We start from the raw sequence: 17,910 nt of genomic DNA on the forward strand, positions 1-17,910 counted from the left end.
GAAATCAGCAGAGGGTCACTAGTTTTTTTAAATTTCTTTTAATGTATTATTTCCGTTTTTTCCTATATTCTTTAGCCGTTCAAATCGGTGTAACGGCCGAATTTCAAATCTGGGATACCAGGCGAAAAGAAATCAGCAGAAGGTCACTAGTTTTTTTTTAATTTCTTTTAATTTATTATTTCCGTTTTTTCCTATATTCTTTAGCCGTTCAAATCGGTGTAACGGCCGTTCAAACTGGTGTAACGGCCGAAATTCAAATCTGGGATACCAGGCAAACAGAAATCAGCGGATGGTCACAAGTTTTTTTGTCAACGATTGACAACAACAGCTGTTGACGATCCAGGCTTTTGACGGCTTTCTGTGTTCGGAAAAGCTTCCTTGATCTAATGTATTCTTCATTAAGGACCAAGGATGCAGGATATTTTCTCCAGATATAAATATTTTGTTTTCTCCCTTATTTTTGGATCGGGATGTGAGACGGCTTCCTATGATCCCAAAAAGGTCCGCGATTCGATGAAGTCCTTTTCAAGCACCAAGGACCAAGGATATTTTCCCCAGCTTTAGACGTTTTCCCGGCTATTGGTGCGCTGATCTAGGCGGATGGCTTGCTGTGATCGAAAAAATGTCCCTGATTTGGAGTCCTTTTTAAGGCTTGATCCTTTCCCCAATCAAAAATAATGACTTTTCTCTGCTAACTGTGGACCGATTTGGAAGTGCCACTCCTTTTTGTAATTTGGATAGTGTCCCCCAAACAAGAACAGAAAAGATCATTAAATAATAATTAATAATAATTTAATAATAAATAAACAAGCGGAAAACATTAGTATCCACTATCTAAATAACAACAACGAGATATATCTATGATATAACCCGCGTGGGCCCTCCGTGCAAACCATAATCAGGTAAAGGTTGGCATAAGATGTTTTGAATTTTGGCGCCGCTTACTCAGTTTCCTTCTATCGATAACGTCTATCGATACAGCTCAGGACTCTATCGATATGTCGACTGGAAAAACACCGATATTTTCCATTTTTCAATCTACCGAGTATCGATATTAACGGAAAATTTTAATTAAACAATTTAACAAATTATATTTGTTTATATTATCGTTACTAGAAAATAAACACATTAAAAGCCATTTTGTAATGTTATTTTGCGCAGATTTCACATGGAAACACATATAACACATAAACACATTTCTTCTAAACTTTCTATCGATGGTCGAAACGATCGATGGTCGTCTAATTTTTCAACCATCGATAGCGCTACTAATATTTTCCAGCCCTAGCTGTTATTTTTAAATTTAATTTATTTACGATTGTAATTAAAATTAATGCAATGTGGCTGTCAGTGGCGGAGGAGGATATGCTGGCACAGAGGCTTCTGTAGCCGCTGCTCGGATGGTTGCACGTGCGTTGTTGCTAACACACAAGATGGCACACAATGGAGACCATTGGCAAGATGTCCTGCAATCCTTCGTTCGGGGGAATTGGAAAGAGCCACGCTCCTGCGATGTGGCTGAAGTGCTCAACAACCGATGTGGGCCGCGGGCACAGATCGATCGGCAGCTCTGCAAGACAGTTGTCCCGAAGGAACTTCCTAGCAGGCAGGACCTGGAGATTAAAGCCAACTGTTGTAGACACCAGCATCGACATTGAACTGGAGGTGAGACCGCCTGGACGAATGGGAGATTCTCTAACAAAGGCCTAAGGCGAGGCCATAGACCTGGACAGCCCATTGATTTATCCACAGGGAATATCGTATACCTTGGCCCATGCCCAGCAAGTGTAGCCGGTTGCGATAACGCAGACATCCCACGCTCCATTAAGCTAATCGAGTCTTGCCAGGAGAATCAATACAGCGCCCATTTTAATAAAAAGCACAGCAAATCAATTGAATCCTTACATACAGTTTATTTCATAAAATCATAAATGCCTTAGGTAATGTTGTACAAGATTGTTTAAATGTTGGTTTCGCATATCGTTTGCCACATGGTTGAACGCTGTATTTATACTGGTGCGCTGTTTTGTAGTTTGAATGTTTGTTTCTGGTTGTACCCGCTACTCCTGTGCCATTATGGAAAATCTTGGAGATTTGGTATAGAGGTTCTTCAATCTGCTCATATATCACACCTATACCTAAGCGTCGTAATGATGACAGCTGATTTGGAATTGCATTTAAAGAGTGAACTTGTGAGCTTGAAGTTGTGATCCTGTTCTGTTACTTGTAATAAAGATTTCAGATAAAAGTTCAGTAGCGGGTACTCTACAGTTCCTGGTTGTACTTGCTTCCGAAGTCGCTTGTCTGCCATCAATGATAGGCTCAACGGTCAATGGTCAAAGTATGTATGGATGCTATGCTGTATGCTGTATGCTGTATGATCTGTGATTTTGTGTATTTGGTTTTCGATTTTGATTGTGTTTCGGTTAGCTTACAATTTAATGTTTTACACTTTGTATTCTGTTTACACACACAACGAAGATTGAGGGAGAAGTACAGTACATTTAATTTATTTGGTTTTATTTGCATTTGTTTTGTTTTCTTTGGTTTTTAATTGTTTAGGTTGTATTTGAAACTATTTGTTTTTTTTAAATTGATTAGCTATCGCATGGCATTTGTGGGTTAGGTTATTAGATGTACGCCAATCGATATCAGTTATCTGTATATTATTCATGAATCTATTACGATTAGTTTATTAAAATATATTCACTTTCAGTTTTACTGGTACATACACATAGTTTTGTCAAAGGAAAAATCGACTTGCATATGGCAGAATTTGTAAGGAAATGTGATCGGAACATGTCGGTGTCTATGGCTGTGTCGCGTCTCCCTCCGCTCCGGGGGTCTGGTGGGGTCCAGTCCCGCACTCTGCTGTTCGGTGTACACCCTGCTTCGAAAACTTGATCTGAATTTCCAGTATTGGCCCTCAAGAGACTTCAGATTGAGGCTCATACGCAATAATATGTTGAGTTTTGGTTTGATTTGGTTTTTTTTTTGTGTTTTTTTTTTGTCTTTTTCATTTTATAATATCACAGATTGCTCGAGATTTATGCTTTAAAAAAATAATATAAATCTGTACGTCTCGTCTTCGAAATTTTAGGCAATCTCAAACGCAAAAACACTTCGGGCATAGATTGGAAAAGGGAACAAAAACTATGGATATAGATCCCCTCGAGACATTCTTTAGGGTTTATGCCATTAGCTACTTACTATAAACATCAATTACAGAGCGGTTAAGAAATACGCCTCTCTTTAGGGACACCTCCTCCCTCACACTCTTTGCCTCTCTATCTCTTTGCTATATTGTGTTATGTTTGCTGTGGTCTTTGCCGTAGATGGAAGCGATTCCTCAACTGTGTATTGTGTACAAAATGATCCCAAATAATATGAAAAGCTAAGGGCCAAAGGGTTGCATACAAAAGTTGTTCAATTTCGAAAAATAATTTAAGCCTTTCGCTGCTCATCCTACTCATCCTTGCCAGATGATCTTATCCTCATTTTAGTATTTGATTTTTTATCTAAATTTCAGTTCCGTTTTTTTCCCCACTTTGTATTCATACATTTTTCCGTTTTCCGTTTTCGGTTTTGTTCATTTTTCGTACTCTCCAAATCACAATTATTAGCAATTTAAGAATAAATTATAGCTACTCAGTAAGTTTTGTATAATTCTGCTTCTGCTTCTGTTTCTCTTTCTGTTTCTGCATCCATTTCCGTTTCCGTTCTCGTTCCTGCTCTGGTTTCTGCTTGTATGTATGTATGTATGTATGTATATATATATATATATATATATAAATTTCTTAACAGAGGTTTAGTCTAAATTTACAACTATCGGTAACGAGCACACACGGGAACCGGGACGGGCCGTGAACATGTTCCACACCACACAAAGACTACACTCAGAGCTCTATGCAAGTGCCTAAAAGATCTTACAATGATAATTCTTTCAATATCGAGTATTTCACAATACGTTGTGTTACATTTAATGCAGACTACTCGTAGCGTAGAGACAGACTCTTTACACATATTGCAAATGTCTTTTGCTGTAGAATTGTATTCAACTGGTTGGGGTAAACGTTAGATTGTAACACCGAGAACAAACAAATATCTGATATCTGTTATCCATTATCCATTAACCATTATACATTCATTATACAATTATACATTCATTATGGGGGGGGGAGGATTCAGATGGTTCGCTATTACTGTGTGTCTAGGGGTTGTATTCACTGGAATTCAAAATCTAATATCCCTATCCAGGCCTCTCCTATAGCTTCAGGAACTCGTCGAGCATCCGCTTGCGCTGCTGGTGGAGCGCCTGTTCCGAGAGCAAATACATTCCGATGTCGCCAAAGTTTTTCGTTAGTTAGTTGTTCGAGTTGCTGAAGAGCTGGTGTCATAAGGCGGTGGCCTCATCCGAGCTGTTGCTGCGGCCCAGTCCGCCCAGCGAGGGCTTGCTGTCTGCGGCATCTGCAATACACCGAAGTTATAGTTGGAGAATCTTCTTCGATGGCGGTAGGGGGACAACGAAACCAAAGGCAAATGAAAATGGTACTTTAACTTTAAACAAAAAGGATTTATTCAGGCAATCTCTAAAGGTATATACTATACTTCACATTTAAATAGGGGCAAATAATAATATTAATTAAAGATTAGGGATTAAAACATTCAGAATTGGATCTAACCAGCGTTGGCAATACATTACAAATTCTTGTATAAATAAAAAGATCTCCGACTAACAACTAAATTATCGCTTAGTTAATGTTACTGAAGGTAGATGTTAACTAGTTCCGATCCGAGGCGACTTTCAAACTTAAACCTAAGCGGAGCCGGGCGGGGGGATCATCTGCTGGCCGATGCCGAAGCCGACGCCGATGCCACTGGCTCTGTGTCTGTGGGCCCTGATTTTGAGCTGGCACTGGTGGACACTTCGTCGCTCGTGGCGATTGGCTTGCCCGTTATGTTCGTGCTGCTGCTGACCACCGGCGGAGTTGTGCTGCCACTGGTCGTGGAGGTAACCCCCCCGGAAGCAGAGACGGTGTCTGGCGAGGAAGCCACAACCGACACAGGCACCGGTGCCGGGGCCGGCGACACCGATAACCGAGTGCGCTGCTTCTCCTCCAGACATTCGCCTGCATCTGGCTTGACCCCACCAGTGGCAGGGGGAGTCGGTGTCGACTCTAGAATCTTTGGGGTCTCCTCTGAGCTTTTACCTGCTGCTGCTGCTGCTGCAGTGACGCCACTGACAACCGCCGGGAGCGAGGTGTTGGTCTCCGAGGTTGGACTGGCACTGCGTCGCGAAGAGTTCTCCGGCGAGCTGTCCGGCTTCTCGGGGGCTGCATTCGGGGTGGCCGGCTTCTTTTCGATGGCCGCCGGGGGTGGAGAGCTCTTCAAGGTCTGCTCCTCCTTGATTGCTGGACCCTGCTCCTTGGTCTCTCCCTGCGACGCTCCATTGGAATCGACTCCGTTCAGCTCGTGGTTGGTTGTGGTTGCTTGACTACTGCTGGCGTTGGAGGGCGTCTGGTTGTTGCTAGAGTTGGAGTTGGATCCGGTCAGGTCAAGGGTGGCCGGCTCATGACTGATCGGAACCGCAGCGGCTTTCTCTACTATCATGGCCGACTGCTGGGCGGCCGCAGCTACAGCCGCCAGGTGGTGCCTCATCGCGTGTGGACTGCCCCCGGCACGTCCTCCGTTGGAAGACGCCGATCCGGCGATGGGTGGCGTAATCTTGGGCGAGCTGGGATGCGACAGGGGCTGCTGTTGGTGAGCAGCGGTCGGGGTGAGGCCGCTGGCAGCCGCCGCCGCCGCATGCATGGCCGCCAGGTGGCCGTGGTGGTAGTAGTGACTCATTGTGGCCATGTGCGAGCTGGCCGTCGAGGTGGTGAGGGCCCCTCCGCTGCTGCTGATGCTGATGCTGCTGGGCGTCGAGGTGGCCGCCTGCTGTTCGGAGCTCAGCTTAACGGCGGCCGTCAGGTTGAGGCTGCTGTGTGGCGAGGATGCGGACGAGCTGGAGCCGGCGGTCACAGGAATCGAGTTGCTGTGCACTCCTCCACCTGCAGACGACGTGTGCGGGGGCAGCTGGTGGGCGGCCATGGAGGCGGGGTGATGCGGGGACATGTGTGGATGGCTCAGGTTCAGGCTGTGGGGATGCGCACTCAGTCCCAGGGCGGCTGCCGAGAATCCTGGGTGCGGAAGACCAGGCGCTCCCGGATGGCCCAGCCCCATGGCCGCCTGCTGCAGATGGTGCTGCAGATTGGGCCCGTGTCCTCCCAGTGCGGCCACGCCGGGCAGTCCGGCCATGCCCAGATTGAGGCCCATGGCCGCATGCGGACTCTGGCGCTGGGCATTGGCCGCCGCCGCATGGTAGTGGGACATTCCGGTCAGGCCGTGCAGGGAGCCGGGCGGACCGCGTAGGCTCAGGTTGAGGTGGGGAATCATGTTGCCGAGCAGGGTGCGGTTGAGGGGCGAGTAGAGCTGACTGGAGTAGTGGTGGGAGGCGTTCAGCAGCTGCTGGCGGTCGCGCTCCCGCTCCTCGTCGCGCATCTTTCGCTCGCGGGCCTCCTTCTCCTTCTGCTCCCGCTCGCGCTGCTCCTTCTCCCGCTGCTCGCGCTCCCGCTCGCGCTGCTCCTTCTCGCGTTGCTCCTTCTCCCTCTGCTCGCGCATCTCACGCTCCTTCTCCCGCATCTCGCGCTCCTTCTCGCGATGCATCTCCCGCTCGCGCTCCTCCTCGCGGGCCAGGCGCGCCCTGTGCTCCTCCTCCAGCTTGATGCGGTCGTGCATGGCCGGCGAGATGCCCAGAGCGGCTCCGGGCATCATCGAGTACAGGTGCGAGTAGGGCGACGCCATCTGCGGGTACAGGGCGGCCGCATGGGGATGGGTGTGATGGGCACCGGCGGCGCGGAACAGCTGGTAGCGATGCTCCAAGTACAGAGGATCCGAGTACTGCAGTCCCGCGGGGTTCAAGAATGCTGCAAGGGATCGAAAGGGAGCACATTAGAGCTGGCCATGACAGCGAAGAGAGTTCTCGATTCTTACCTGCTGGTGGAAGCCCCGGCAGGCCCGGAAAGTGTGAGTAGGCCTCCAGGGGGAAGGCTCCCGCCGGATGCATCAGCCGCTCGTCCGATCTGTACGGCTGGAAGCCGCTCCGGGCCAGCATCTCCGGCTGCATGGCCGCGCTCTGGGGCGTGTGGCTCAGCCGGGCGATCTTCTCCGGCGGCTGGGGCGACGGTGGAGAGCGCTTCTTGCTGCCCCCCATTCGGTCGTCCCCGCCTCCACTGTTGGCCATGCCACGCTCGGCTCCGCCGCGACCCGCCACTGAATTCATCGACCCCTGGCCCACCGACGTGGCCGGCGGTCCTTGGGCCACAGATGTGGGCACATTTCGGTCCCCGCCCACGTCCTCCTCCTTGATGTCCGCCTGCTTGGCCAGAGTCCGCAAGGCTGCCGCAAAGGATCCGCGACTGTTGGCCGCTGCGGCCGCGCTTAAGGCCCCCGGGGGCATCCCCACGCCAGCCAACTGCTGCTGCACTGCAGCGGCCACCGCCTGCTGTTGCGCCTGGTGTTGCTGCTGTTGCTGCTGCTGTTGCTGTTGCTGGTGTTGTTGCTGCTGCTGCTGCTGGTGCGTCTGATGCTGGTGCTGCTGCTGTGGCGACGGGGTGCCGATGTGGTTGCTGGGCAGGCCGTGGTTCAGCAGGCCACTACCCTGCGTGGGGGGCACCGGGCTTCCGGCCACACCGGAGCCCGGCGGCGTCTGCAGGTGATGCGGCACGGGGATGTGCGGTGCCGGGCTGGTTGCCGGTCGCTTTTGTCCAGCCTTGGGTGGCGCTGTAACGGGAAGAGGGGGGGGGACGGGGTTCGGTTAGCAATGGCAATGACGAATGTACTGTGGGATGACTCCGCCCTTCAAGTGGGAATCTGAGACCAATCCGCGTTTGACAAAATTCAACAGAATGCATATACAGATGGGACAGGGGCAGGGTCGGGGACGGGGGTTCCTCCTGTGTCGGATTTCCTTTGCTAATAACTGATTGATGTCGACTCTCCGCGTGTCGACCAAAAATTGCGCATTCGCCCCGTTGCATTTGCGGCAATTTGCATGCCTATGGAGGAGCGAACACCCACTGGGTGGACACTGGCGTGGCCGATGTGGTGGCGCCACCGTCAGCGATGGACGAATGCAAATTGCAAAGGCCTGAAACTTGCATTTCGGACACGGCTCACTGAGGCATGCAGTGGCATGGAGCCAGCAAGGCCGGTAGTGGGCGGATGGAACACTTCTCTACCTTTGATACACCCTTAGCATCGCTTCCGCCCCTCGCGGTCGCCACACTTGCCTTTTGAAGGGTCCTCCGCTTGTCGCAAATTGCACGCCCAACGAATTTATCGATTCTCGTTGCTCGTTTTCGGGTTGCCCGCTGCGAAATTGCTTTCAGATATGACAGCCACCAGTCGACCAGTCGACCAGTCCACCCCCATCCCATCCCATCCCATCCCATCCCATCCCACTTCGCTGCGCTATGTTCTGTTCCGTTCCGCTCCATTCCGCCCCAGCTCTTGCCAGCTCCGCCCCTTTCAGGTCAGCTCAGGTGATGGTTGCAGCAGCCGCCCACGAATCCCGACTCGACTCTGCTCGACTCTCGAATCGCCTGTCGCATTCAATGCCAAATGGAATTTGCAACGACAACATCGATGACATCGTGGCTGTTGTCCGAAATAAAAGGAAGGAGCGGAGCGAGGCGAGGCGGAGCAGAGCGGGGTATGTACTATGGATGTACGTAGGATTGGAAACCATTTCGCAGGTCCTTTGTGTACATTAAAGCCCCTCCCGACGCGTCCCCGAGCCTGGAACATTCCTCAACTGGAAAGGCAGTTGAGATTTCAACTAGAAAACCCAACAGCCAAAAAAATATACAATATAGGGAAAATATTTAGCATTTCGGTTAAAAACAACAGAGGCCCACATCCAAGGGGCGGTGGAAAGAAAAGGAAAACAACTGCAACATGGCTAAAGCCTCCATTCCCTTCCTTGACAATCCCTTACATCACTTCCACTTCATAGATTGGGTTTGTCTGGTATTTCTGTTGCATTTATTTAACGACTATCTCGACCCCAAACCGAGCCGACTTCGTTCTGGGAGAGTTTTTCTTCCGGTAGATGCATCCCTAGAATGTTTTGAGTTCTGTTGTTGTAGCAGCAGCAGCAACAACAGGCTCTGCCAGGACTCATCATCATCATCGTCATCATGATAGGGTCTGGGACGCATAAGCTCCTGGTTTAGAGCGTTTTGTGTCGTTTATAAGAGAGGTGGGACCCCGTCCGTCTCTCTCCACCCCTGGTGGTGCCCCTGGTTCTCCCCCCCCCCTTGACGAGTGTATTTACCAAACTAAGCCCAAATAATGCCCGAAACTGCAGCAGAGCAACATTCGATGTAGACTACAACAATAAAATTCCGACGTCGAACCACTGCGAATGTGAATGCCGTGAGGGGAGAGGGGGCCAGAGAGGGGGCCCGAGGGTGCGGTGCCACTACGAATGCGGGGAGAGTGTTGCCCCTGCTGCACGGAGCAAAACCAAACAAAGCTTCTCGACGGCTCGATGGCTGGATGGTTGCCACTCTGCCCAACTCCCAAGTGCGGGGGGGCGGAGTATGGAGAATCTCCTAGTTGCTAGCTGGAAATCTGCCTAAACCCCTTGCCGCACCTCCCCCCTCCTGTCTCTCTATCCCTTGGACTGTTTGCCATGCAATGCCTGTTTGTTTGCATGGGTTTTGTGTACTTCAACATGTTCCCAGAGCCAGAACCAGAACCAGGGCCAGACCCGGACCCGGACCCGGACCCACTCGTAGTCCCCGAACATGCCACACCGTTACCGTCATTTTGCATTGCCACACCCTGCAGCAGGCCCAGTGAGAGACAGAGTACGAGAGAGCGCTGCTCAGCTTTGCATTGAGAAGGCAATAGCAATATTTGCCGAATTTAATCAGCGCACTGACACGAGCCCAAGAGGCACCACAAAACACGCCTACCATCGGATGTGGACCGACGAGACGGAGTCCCATCCAAGCATTTCGGAATTCGGCATTTGTCCATCAAACAATCTGTGAGCATCGAGTGGGTGGCAGGTGGAAGCATCTCTTTAAGGATGCAGCCCCCGATCAGATCAGTGGCAGGCTTTCCAGATCTATCCACTGGCATCTACTGGATCCATCTAATCATCTCTTAATCACTTTTAATTGCCTTTTTCTACGGGCATTTAATGAATATTTGAATAAGCTCTCCAGAGCCTGGACTCCTGGTTGAATTGTGATTCGAAATCTGCACTCAATTGATTCATCCATCATTTATTAGCTCTGCTGCATCGGCTGTTGTTCTGTTAATTTCCTCAAATGAAAATCTAATTTTCCAAAGTCAATTAAGTGAACACCAGACTGGGACTGGGACTGGGACTGGGACTGGGACTGGGAGAGGGACAGCCACAACAGAATGCAATCATAACTGCCAATAAATAAATGCTGAATAAATTATGCACTGGACAATGGATCCAGTACTACAGACCCTACTGCCGCATCTACGAATCGGAATCATCCTTTTTGCAAAATAGGCAATGGCTATTATTATTATTATAATTATTATTATTGTTGTTGGACCACGAGCATGAGAGTTTATCATTATTGCTGCTGGATGGATGCTGTTTGTCGTGGCATTTGTCACATTTTCGTATTTTCGAATTTTCAAATTTTGTGTTCCATTCGGCAAAATTGGTTTTTGTCGCTTGGGTTAATTAAAATGTTGCCTATTCCGATTCGGAATGCACCCAACCACAGAGCATTCAGTGGCCCCACATGCCCCCTCCCCCACCCCCACCCCCACAACGCCGCATGAACAGGACATTGTTCACATTAACACATGTTTCCATCCTCATCCATCCTCACCTCCGGGCGAGTCCCCCCATCCCATTCGATATTATGCTAAACTCAGGCAGACCCATCCCCCATCTCATCCCTGGACAGCCCCACACAGCCCACACACAGGACATACGCAGCCATGTGGAGTGGCCGAAAATTCCTTGCATTGGAGAACTGTCAGCATTCACAGGCGATTATTCCACCACAACTAATTACAGTGGCAAACGGAGGGGAGGCTGCTGCCCGGCCCTCCTCCCACCGGCCATGGGGCTTTGGGGCTATGGTGCTACTGTGGCCAGGACATGTTTAGGTCAGCCACAGGACGAAATTCAGATGGCCAAAGTGCACTCTTGGCCAGGCCATGAATAATTTATTTAATAAATACATTCACAATTAAATCAAATGCGAAAATTGTGTGGCCTGGTCAGAGGACTCTGGACACTGGGACACTCTCTCTAATTACAGCAGAGAGAGGGAGAGAGCCTAGAATGGGCGTGGAATGGGCCTGGAATGGACCAAATATCTGTGCTTGGAATCCTTAAAGTCTTGGATAAAGCATAGGCTCTTCTTTCGAGTGAGGATTACAAGATGTTCGATCTGCAAGATGAATTCTGGTGCCTCTGCCTCTTCCACACCGAAATACAGGTGCCAATTAGTATCCTGTTTGTGTGCTTTGTGCGGGCACCAAGCATATTCAATAATTCGCCTCCGCATGGGGGCCAGGCCAATATATTCCAATCAGCAGCAACATTCCCCCTGTAGCCGCCTGCAGCCTTAAGAAACCACCTCCTGGCAGGCTCCTGTGCCAGCATCCTTCTGCCATAGAATCCGAATCTTTGGTATTAATTTACTTTCGCATTCTGCAGCGTGTGTCTCGGACTGTGTGTGTGTCCGTGTGGAGCACAAATTAATTATAAATTAAGTTTGATTCCGTTGCAGTGCGGCCTGGTCTCCCCTCCCTCCCTCCACCCTATTGTACCAGCTGTGTCCTGTGGATGTCCTGCGGCTGGTGGGGCACTGCAGCAGTGGACGGCCGTCAACTGCTTCTGCGGTTTCATATGCAATTATTTGTTCCATTTGTGCTGTGCCCCGACCCATGTCGACAGCTGCCTCAAAGCACGGTGGTGGGGCTTCGGGGTCCGGGCTCCTTTTGCCCGGCTGGTCCTGGCCACACACGCCCCGGGAGCTTTTGCGGCTGCCGCAGCACAATGAAAATCGGACAGGCAATCCAAAAGGAAAGACTCTCTCCCTACTTCCTCCTCCTCCTCCTCCTCCTCTCATGGCGAAGCTGTAGACCAGCCGGAAGCTGGAAAGAGGTGGCACAGGAGCTTGGGAATTTAGTTAGTTGGCAGCTCATGCATTAATTATGGCTGGTCTGTTGCGGTTCCAAAGACCCCCACTGCCATTTCCAGCAGGACATCACAGCAGTGGACACAAGGACAAGGAGTGCAGCAGCTTCGCAAAAGACGGGGCAGGGCAGAGGACGACAGGAGCCAGAACTGACCGCAGGAACCGAGTCCCAGCCGGATCTGACCCGACTAGACCATCAATTTAGACCATCGACCATCGACAGCACAGACCCATGCCCATGCCCCATCGGGAACGGAAGGACTGTGGTCACGCCTCCATTTAGCCAACTAAAATTACCAGAATTTTCCCCAGGTCGGGGGAGGAGGCAGTGTAATATGATTTGGGCGGCACAGCCAGGTCGCATCCCGCATCCCGGCCTGGCCGCTTGGACCCACTGACCATGGCCGTGCCCGGGCCAAACAAGGTTATTAGACACACAAAGCCACAATAAATATGCATAGTAATTTCATACATTATCGTGCAGTTGCATACAGTTCCTGTGTACAGTGCAGGAAGCCCCAACACATCCCCCCAACAGGTCCTGAGCATCCGGCACATCCTGCTGCTGCTGCGATGCCTGGCTGCAGTCAGGAGCCTTGACAAAAGTTGAATTCGCTAATTGGAAGTCGATACCATTCAAAAGCTCTCCTTCTAGTGAATTTGCTTATCAAATGATTTGCAAATTCCTAATCCAACTTCTAATCAAAATTTGATCCTAATTGGTAGCTGATATTCTGCTTCTGCTCAGGATGGTGCTTGCTTGTAGGAAAGCCAACATGGAATTGCTTTTGATACAATTCCCCAAAAACAATCGTAGCACAGGAGAAATCGGAGATGTTTGCTTTCGGATTGCATGCGGAATCCCTTTGGTTTTGAGAGTAATTTCGAAGGTAATTCGGCAACGAATGCTGAAAGGACATCGCAAGGTACAAGGTGATGCTGGACAGATTTGGGCATAAGAAATGGCATACATTTTGTGGAGAGCTCTTTCCACTTTTTTCCATGTGATTCGTGGGAATACCCCACTCTCTCTCCCGCCCTCTTTTGGCCCGGCCCTCGACTAATTACAACTTGTCGCACTTCAAAGTAAAACCCCACAAAACGGTTGTATTTCAACCCTCGAAAAATTCGTAGAAATATTGTTTTTTATTTGTTGCTGCAGACACCCGCGTCCCAGAAGCAGCAATTAAAAGTTGTTCCGTGTATTTTTGAATAATTGTCGAATAATTTCATGGAATTAAACATCGATTTTAAGGACGCAGAACATTCCCCTTTTTGTATCTATCTCTTTCTGTGCCTTTTAGCCCCCACAAGCAAAAGAGTTCGTTTTAATTAATTGGAAAAGCAAAAGGATTCCAGTAATTTTGTCTACACGATGCCGAAAATTGCTCGACTGCATTCCGGCACGCAAAAGGATGTGAGGCAAGGAGATGCCAAAGGATGCGGCATGGAGGTGGCCAGCGGGGGAGACGGCTGCGTGGAGCAAGAAAAATGTTTGCGAACTTTTCGGCTCGCATTCGTACACAATTTAAATAGTTTGCAGTCGCATTCTGCAGCACTCGGTAGCACACACGCAGACAGAAGGGGTCGTGGCAGGACTATCGTGTGTACACAGACAATAAACAAGTGCCAGGAATCACGAACACAAAGGAGAATGCGAGGGATCCAAGGCAGGTTCCAGTGCCAGAGGAGGCCACAGGACGCCACAGGAGCAGAAACAGCTGCCAGTACAAGCCGAGCATTCCTTCTCCTCTTCGTTTCTCTCTCTCTCCCTCTCTCTCTGTCTCTGTGGCAATACCGTGTCTGGAGAGGAGGCATGTCCAGAATGAAGGAATTCCACACTGGAAATTCCCAGCAAGCGCCCAAGAAATGCACAACTCGACTCCAGGCAGGCAGGACATTCCAAGGCCAGCAGCAACGCATTTATGGCGGTGCATAAGCGGCACATACCAGCCAGAGATCCAGCCTCAAGGGTCCTGCTAGATGGCTCTCAACTTTAAACCCCGCCGCAGGAAAGCTGAAGATCTGTTGGATGTGTGTTGCACCCTGGAAGCCAGGCTTCAAAGGCAAATGCACGTTCCAGGATTCCTCTCAGAGAGTCCATCAAGGCGGCTTCAGTTCCAGAGAAGCAGCTCTCAACTATTTTCCTTTGGGGACCCGCCCACACTGCTCTCGAAAGTATTTCCAATTAATCTCTAAGAAAAAACAGACGTCAAAGGGAAAGAGGCAGCGCTCAAGTGCTGAAACTGGCAGCCATATGCCGAGGACTTTGCCAAGACAGGGCCAGGAAATGAATAAGGATGCAGTTACACATTTGCATAGTAAACGCACAAGCGTGTATGTGTGTGTGTGTGCTTGAAGGACATGCCTGAAATACCACTGGCTCAGGAGGGAGCCAGGATACTTGACTGTGAGGCTGTGACACGGCACGGCACGATTACTGGTATCCTGCAGCCCAGCCAACTCCTGGCTCTTGTCGGAAATGATAACTATTTAGGGGGACATTTCTCGGGTAGCTGTTTCTCTGGCTGAAGGACTCAAGCCCTGCGGCACGGATGATACTTACAGTAGATCGTATGTCTAGCCCTTGCTTGATGGGGAAACTCACCTGAAAGAGACAGAGAACCAAAAGGGTGCACAAATTAGTATGGATTTACATAAATTATAATGTATTTTCCAGCGAAAAACTATCATATATCCCGGGAGTATCTGTATAATCTGAGCGGACGACTGCTGATGGCTGGATGGATGGATGGATTGCCAACGTCAGCAATGATAAGGATAAGTATGAGGGACAGACAGGGATGACAGGAGAAGTCCGCCTTCTGATTAAGTTGCACACAACTAAGTCCGCTTAATCCTGGCAACAGTTTCGCAGGATTTCCTGGGACTTGAATTGGTTTCCCTTTTTATGGTCACCTCCCCCTCAGCAACAACAACAAGCAACCCTCCCTCATGGTCCCCAGGGGTCTTTTGTATGCATTGTAATGCCTAATTTTGGCCACAAGGGACAGGGAGACAGAGCCCGCAACCCAACCCAAATCCAAACCAATTCAGACCCGCAAAGGCGACAACCGGCAGTCGACAGTCGACAGCCGACAGCCGACGAGCACTTTGTTAATCCCGTATTTATGCGCAATTACGTATTTTTCGCATTAGTCAGCCAAGCAGTCAGCTTCGGGCGAGGACTATGAGAGTCCGGAGTAGGAGAAGGAGGAGGAGTGCGAGTCGGAGCCGGAGTACGAGTCGGAGTCCGAGTTGGAGTTAGAGTCGAGACGGATTGCGGATTCCGAGTCTCGGGTGTCTAAGGGATGTTGGGAGATGCCTTCAGCCCCTGCCACTGCCACTGCCACTGCCTCCGCCTCTGTCTCTGTCTCTGTCTATGGGTTGTTGTCCTCGCCTCACCCGCCCTGTTGCACCCTTTGCCCTGCACAGTTGATCCTTTTATTTAGTATTTTCCTCTCCTTTTTTGCCATAGACCATGTTGTGGCTGCCTTTTCTTGGCTTAGCGCTGTCGCACCCCCTGCTCTTTGGCTGCTCCTTGGTCCTCCTGTCTCCTGTTTTCTGGGCTGCTCCTAGCTGCTCCTGGGCTGCTGTTGATTCTTTTTATCTTTCCAGTGAAAGGCGTTGCTGGGTCTCGCCTCCGCCAGCTGTCGCTGCCCTGTCGACCCTCCTGTCTGTCCGTCTGCCTGTCCTTAGCGCTGCCTCTGACCCCTGGTGGCATTCCGGTCCCATCCCCTGTCCTTCCATTGCTACCCTCCTCTCCTCTCCGCCACCGACCCTCTCTAGAGTCATTTACTTTTTACTGCCGCATAATATTGTCCCGATTAGCACAAACACAACGTTTTACCACAAAATCATCATCATTAGTGACGCTAACGCAAAAGGCTCTGGCTCTGGCTGTGGCTGTGGCTGTGGCTCTGTCTCCGGCTCAGACGCAGGCAGACACACAGGATCTGGGCTCATTCCCAGTCGCAGTCCTTGTCTTTGCACCGTGGTGCAGGTTCGCTTTAATTTTTTGTTGAAATTCCTTTGTTTGAGGACAGAAAAATGCTCTTTATTTTCGTGTGTTTGCCCCACTGTGCCGAGACGCAACAAAGCAGAAACACGGCACGAATTGCCAAGGACGTCGTCGGGCGAGGATAAGGAGCAGAAGCAGAAGCAGTAAAATAAGCAGCAGGCAGGCGGGAAAGCGGGGCAGGAGGCAGGAGGCAGCCGGGCAGGAGGCAGGAGGCAGGACAGGGGAAAAGGCGTCTATTATGCGAAGGCATCATTTAAGGGGATTATTTTATTTGGGCTCTAAACAATAAAGTGGGTTTATTAAAGGCATTGCCCCACCAAGCCCCCACCTCCTCCTGCGGTTGCCTTCTTTCCTTTCATTGTCGGTTTGCGCCCCTCCCCGCAGGACACAGGACGCAGGATGTCTGTGCACAAAAGATGTTGCGCTATAAAAGTGCAAAAATGTGTTTTTCGCTCTTCAAAGTGTACCACCCACCCCCACCCAACTCCCTCCGGCAGTTGGCCCCCGCCTCCACCCAGGCCACTCCCCCTGCCCACAAGTGGCATCCCAAGTCCTGCTGCGGCTGCTTCTTTATTATTATTCTCTGCTGCAGCCACTGTTTGTACAGTTGCGTGAGTGGCGGGCTGGCTTCGCATCCTTTTCCCTGTGGCAAGCTTCGCTTGCCACTCTTTTCATGGCTTTCCGCGTTGATACCCTTCGCCGGGAAGGATCCTATGGTTTTATTCAGATGCTGTGATAGGAACAACAGCTGCCGTTCCCACAGTTATCCCTCCCTTTATTTTTGGTAATTTTAAATTAAGTTTTAATATGCATGCCACGTCACTCCATGCCACTCCCTACTTGCTGGCAATTTCAATTATACACAAGTCTGAGTCGGCAGCCAGATACAGATACAGCTCAACACATTAGCCAAGACTTAGCCCCCCGAAAAGGGGGCCCCCTGAGAGGCGGTGGAAATCGCATTACACAGCCAAAGCTGATTAGCCGCAAAGAAGGACACAGAAACCAGACACCAGACACCAGACACCAGACTCCTGCCTCCAGTCAGAGAGGGAACACAGAGGGTATTGTTTTCTGATTCTTTGATGGTCTTATTCCTAGCCAACAACAAATGCCCATCTAGTACATTGTTCTCAAGACGATTGCTGGACTTAATCAGAGAGTCTCAGAGAGCACGAGCCAGTAAGATGGGAAGCCACACTGAAGTAACTATGTATCTATCATCTATCTTGGCATTAGTTTGTGTGGACTTATCTTCATTTCAGGCTTTGGGTGATAATTGATTTTAAGGAATTAATTTATGCAGGACTCTGTTGTGCTGGGCCGCAAATGAGGCTCCAAAGAGCAGGCTGAAAGCAGAGCAGCAGGGTCTGGGGTCTGGGGTCTGGGAGACACTTGAAAACTTTTGAGGGAGAAACTTTAACACCAAAGTAACCGAAAAGTTCAAACAGAGCGAAAGATAGAGAAGAAGTAAGAAAGAGAGAAAGAGATAGAGGAGTGAGGAACTTTTTGGCGACATATTCCGGACAGGATGGACGGGCAGACACCATGTGTAGACAGGGTGTGATCCCTGGCACCCCCAGCCCGAGGCAAAAGGTTAAGCGAAACGAACCCACACGGATGGGAGGCGGCCAGGGG

At 50.0% G+C, this 17,910-nt stretch overlaps 1 protein-coding gene across 6 annotated transcripts in view; it reads right to left on the minus strand.

Annotated features, from left to right (window-relative positions):
• Positions 1-1,893: 1,893 nt before the first annotated feature.
• The window catches only part of px (MAP7 domain-containg protein plexus), a 70,278-nt gene continuing 54,261 nt past the window's right edge, over positions 1,894-17,910 (minus strand). For 3 of the 6 annotated variants that reach the window (XM_002138422.3, XM_015184216.2, XM_015184218.2), the window contains 2 exons: positions 7,033-7,821; positions 4,553-6,965 (listed from right to left, as the gene is read on the minus strand). In XM_002138422.3, coding sequence (XP_002138458.2) covers positions 4,840-6,965; positions 7,033-7,821 — 2,915 coding nt within the window. In that variant the 3' untranslated portion in view covers positions 4,553-4,839. Of the gene's footprint in view, positions 4,468-4,552; positions 6,966-7,032; positions 7,822-14,817; positions 14,860-17,910 lie in introns of those variants that run through there. The other 3 variants (XM_033378565.1, XM_033378567.1, XM_033378566.1) reach the window with 2 other exon arrangements.

The sequence above is a fragment of the Drosophila pseudoobscura genome, chromosome 3, assembly GCF_009870125.1.
Source record: "Drosophila pseudoobscura strain MV-25-SWS-2005 chromosome 3, UCI_Dpse_MV25, whole genome shotgun sequence".
NCBI classification, from domain to species: Eukaryota; Metazoa; Arthropoda; class Insecta; order Diptera; family Drosophilidae; genus Drosophila; species Drosophila pseudoobscura.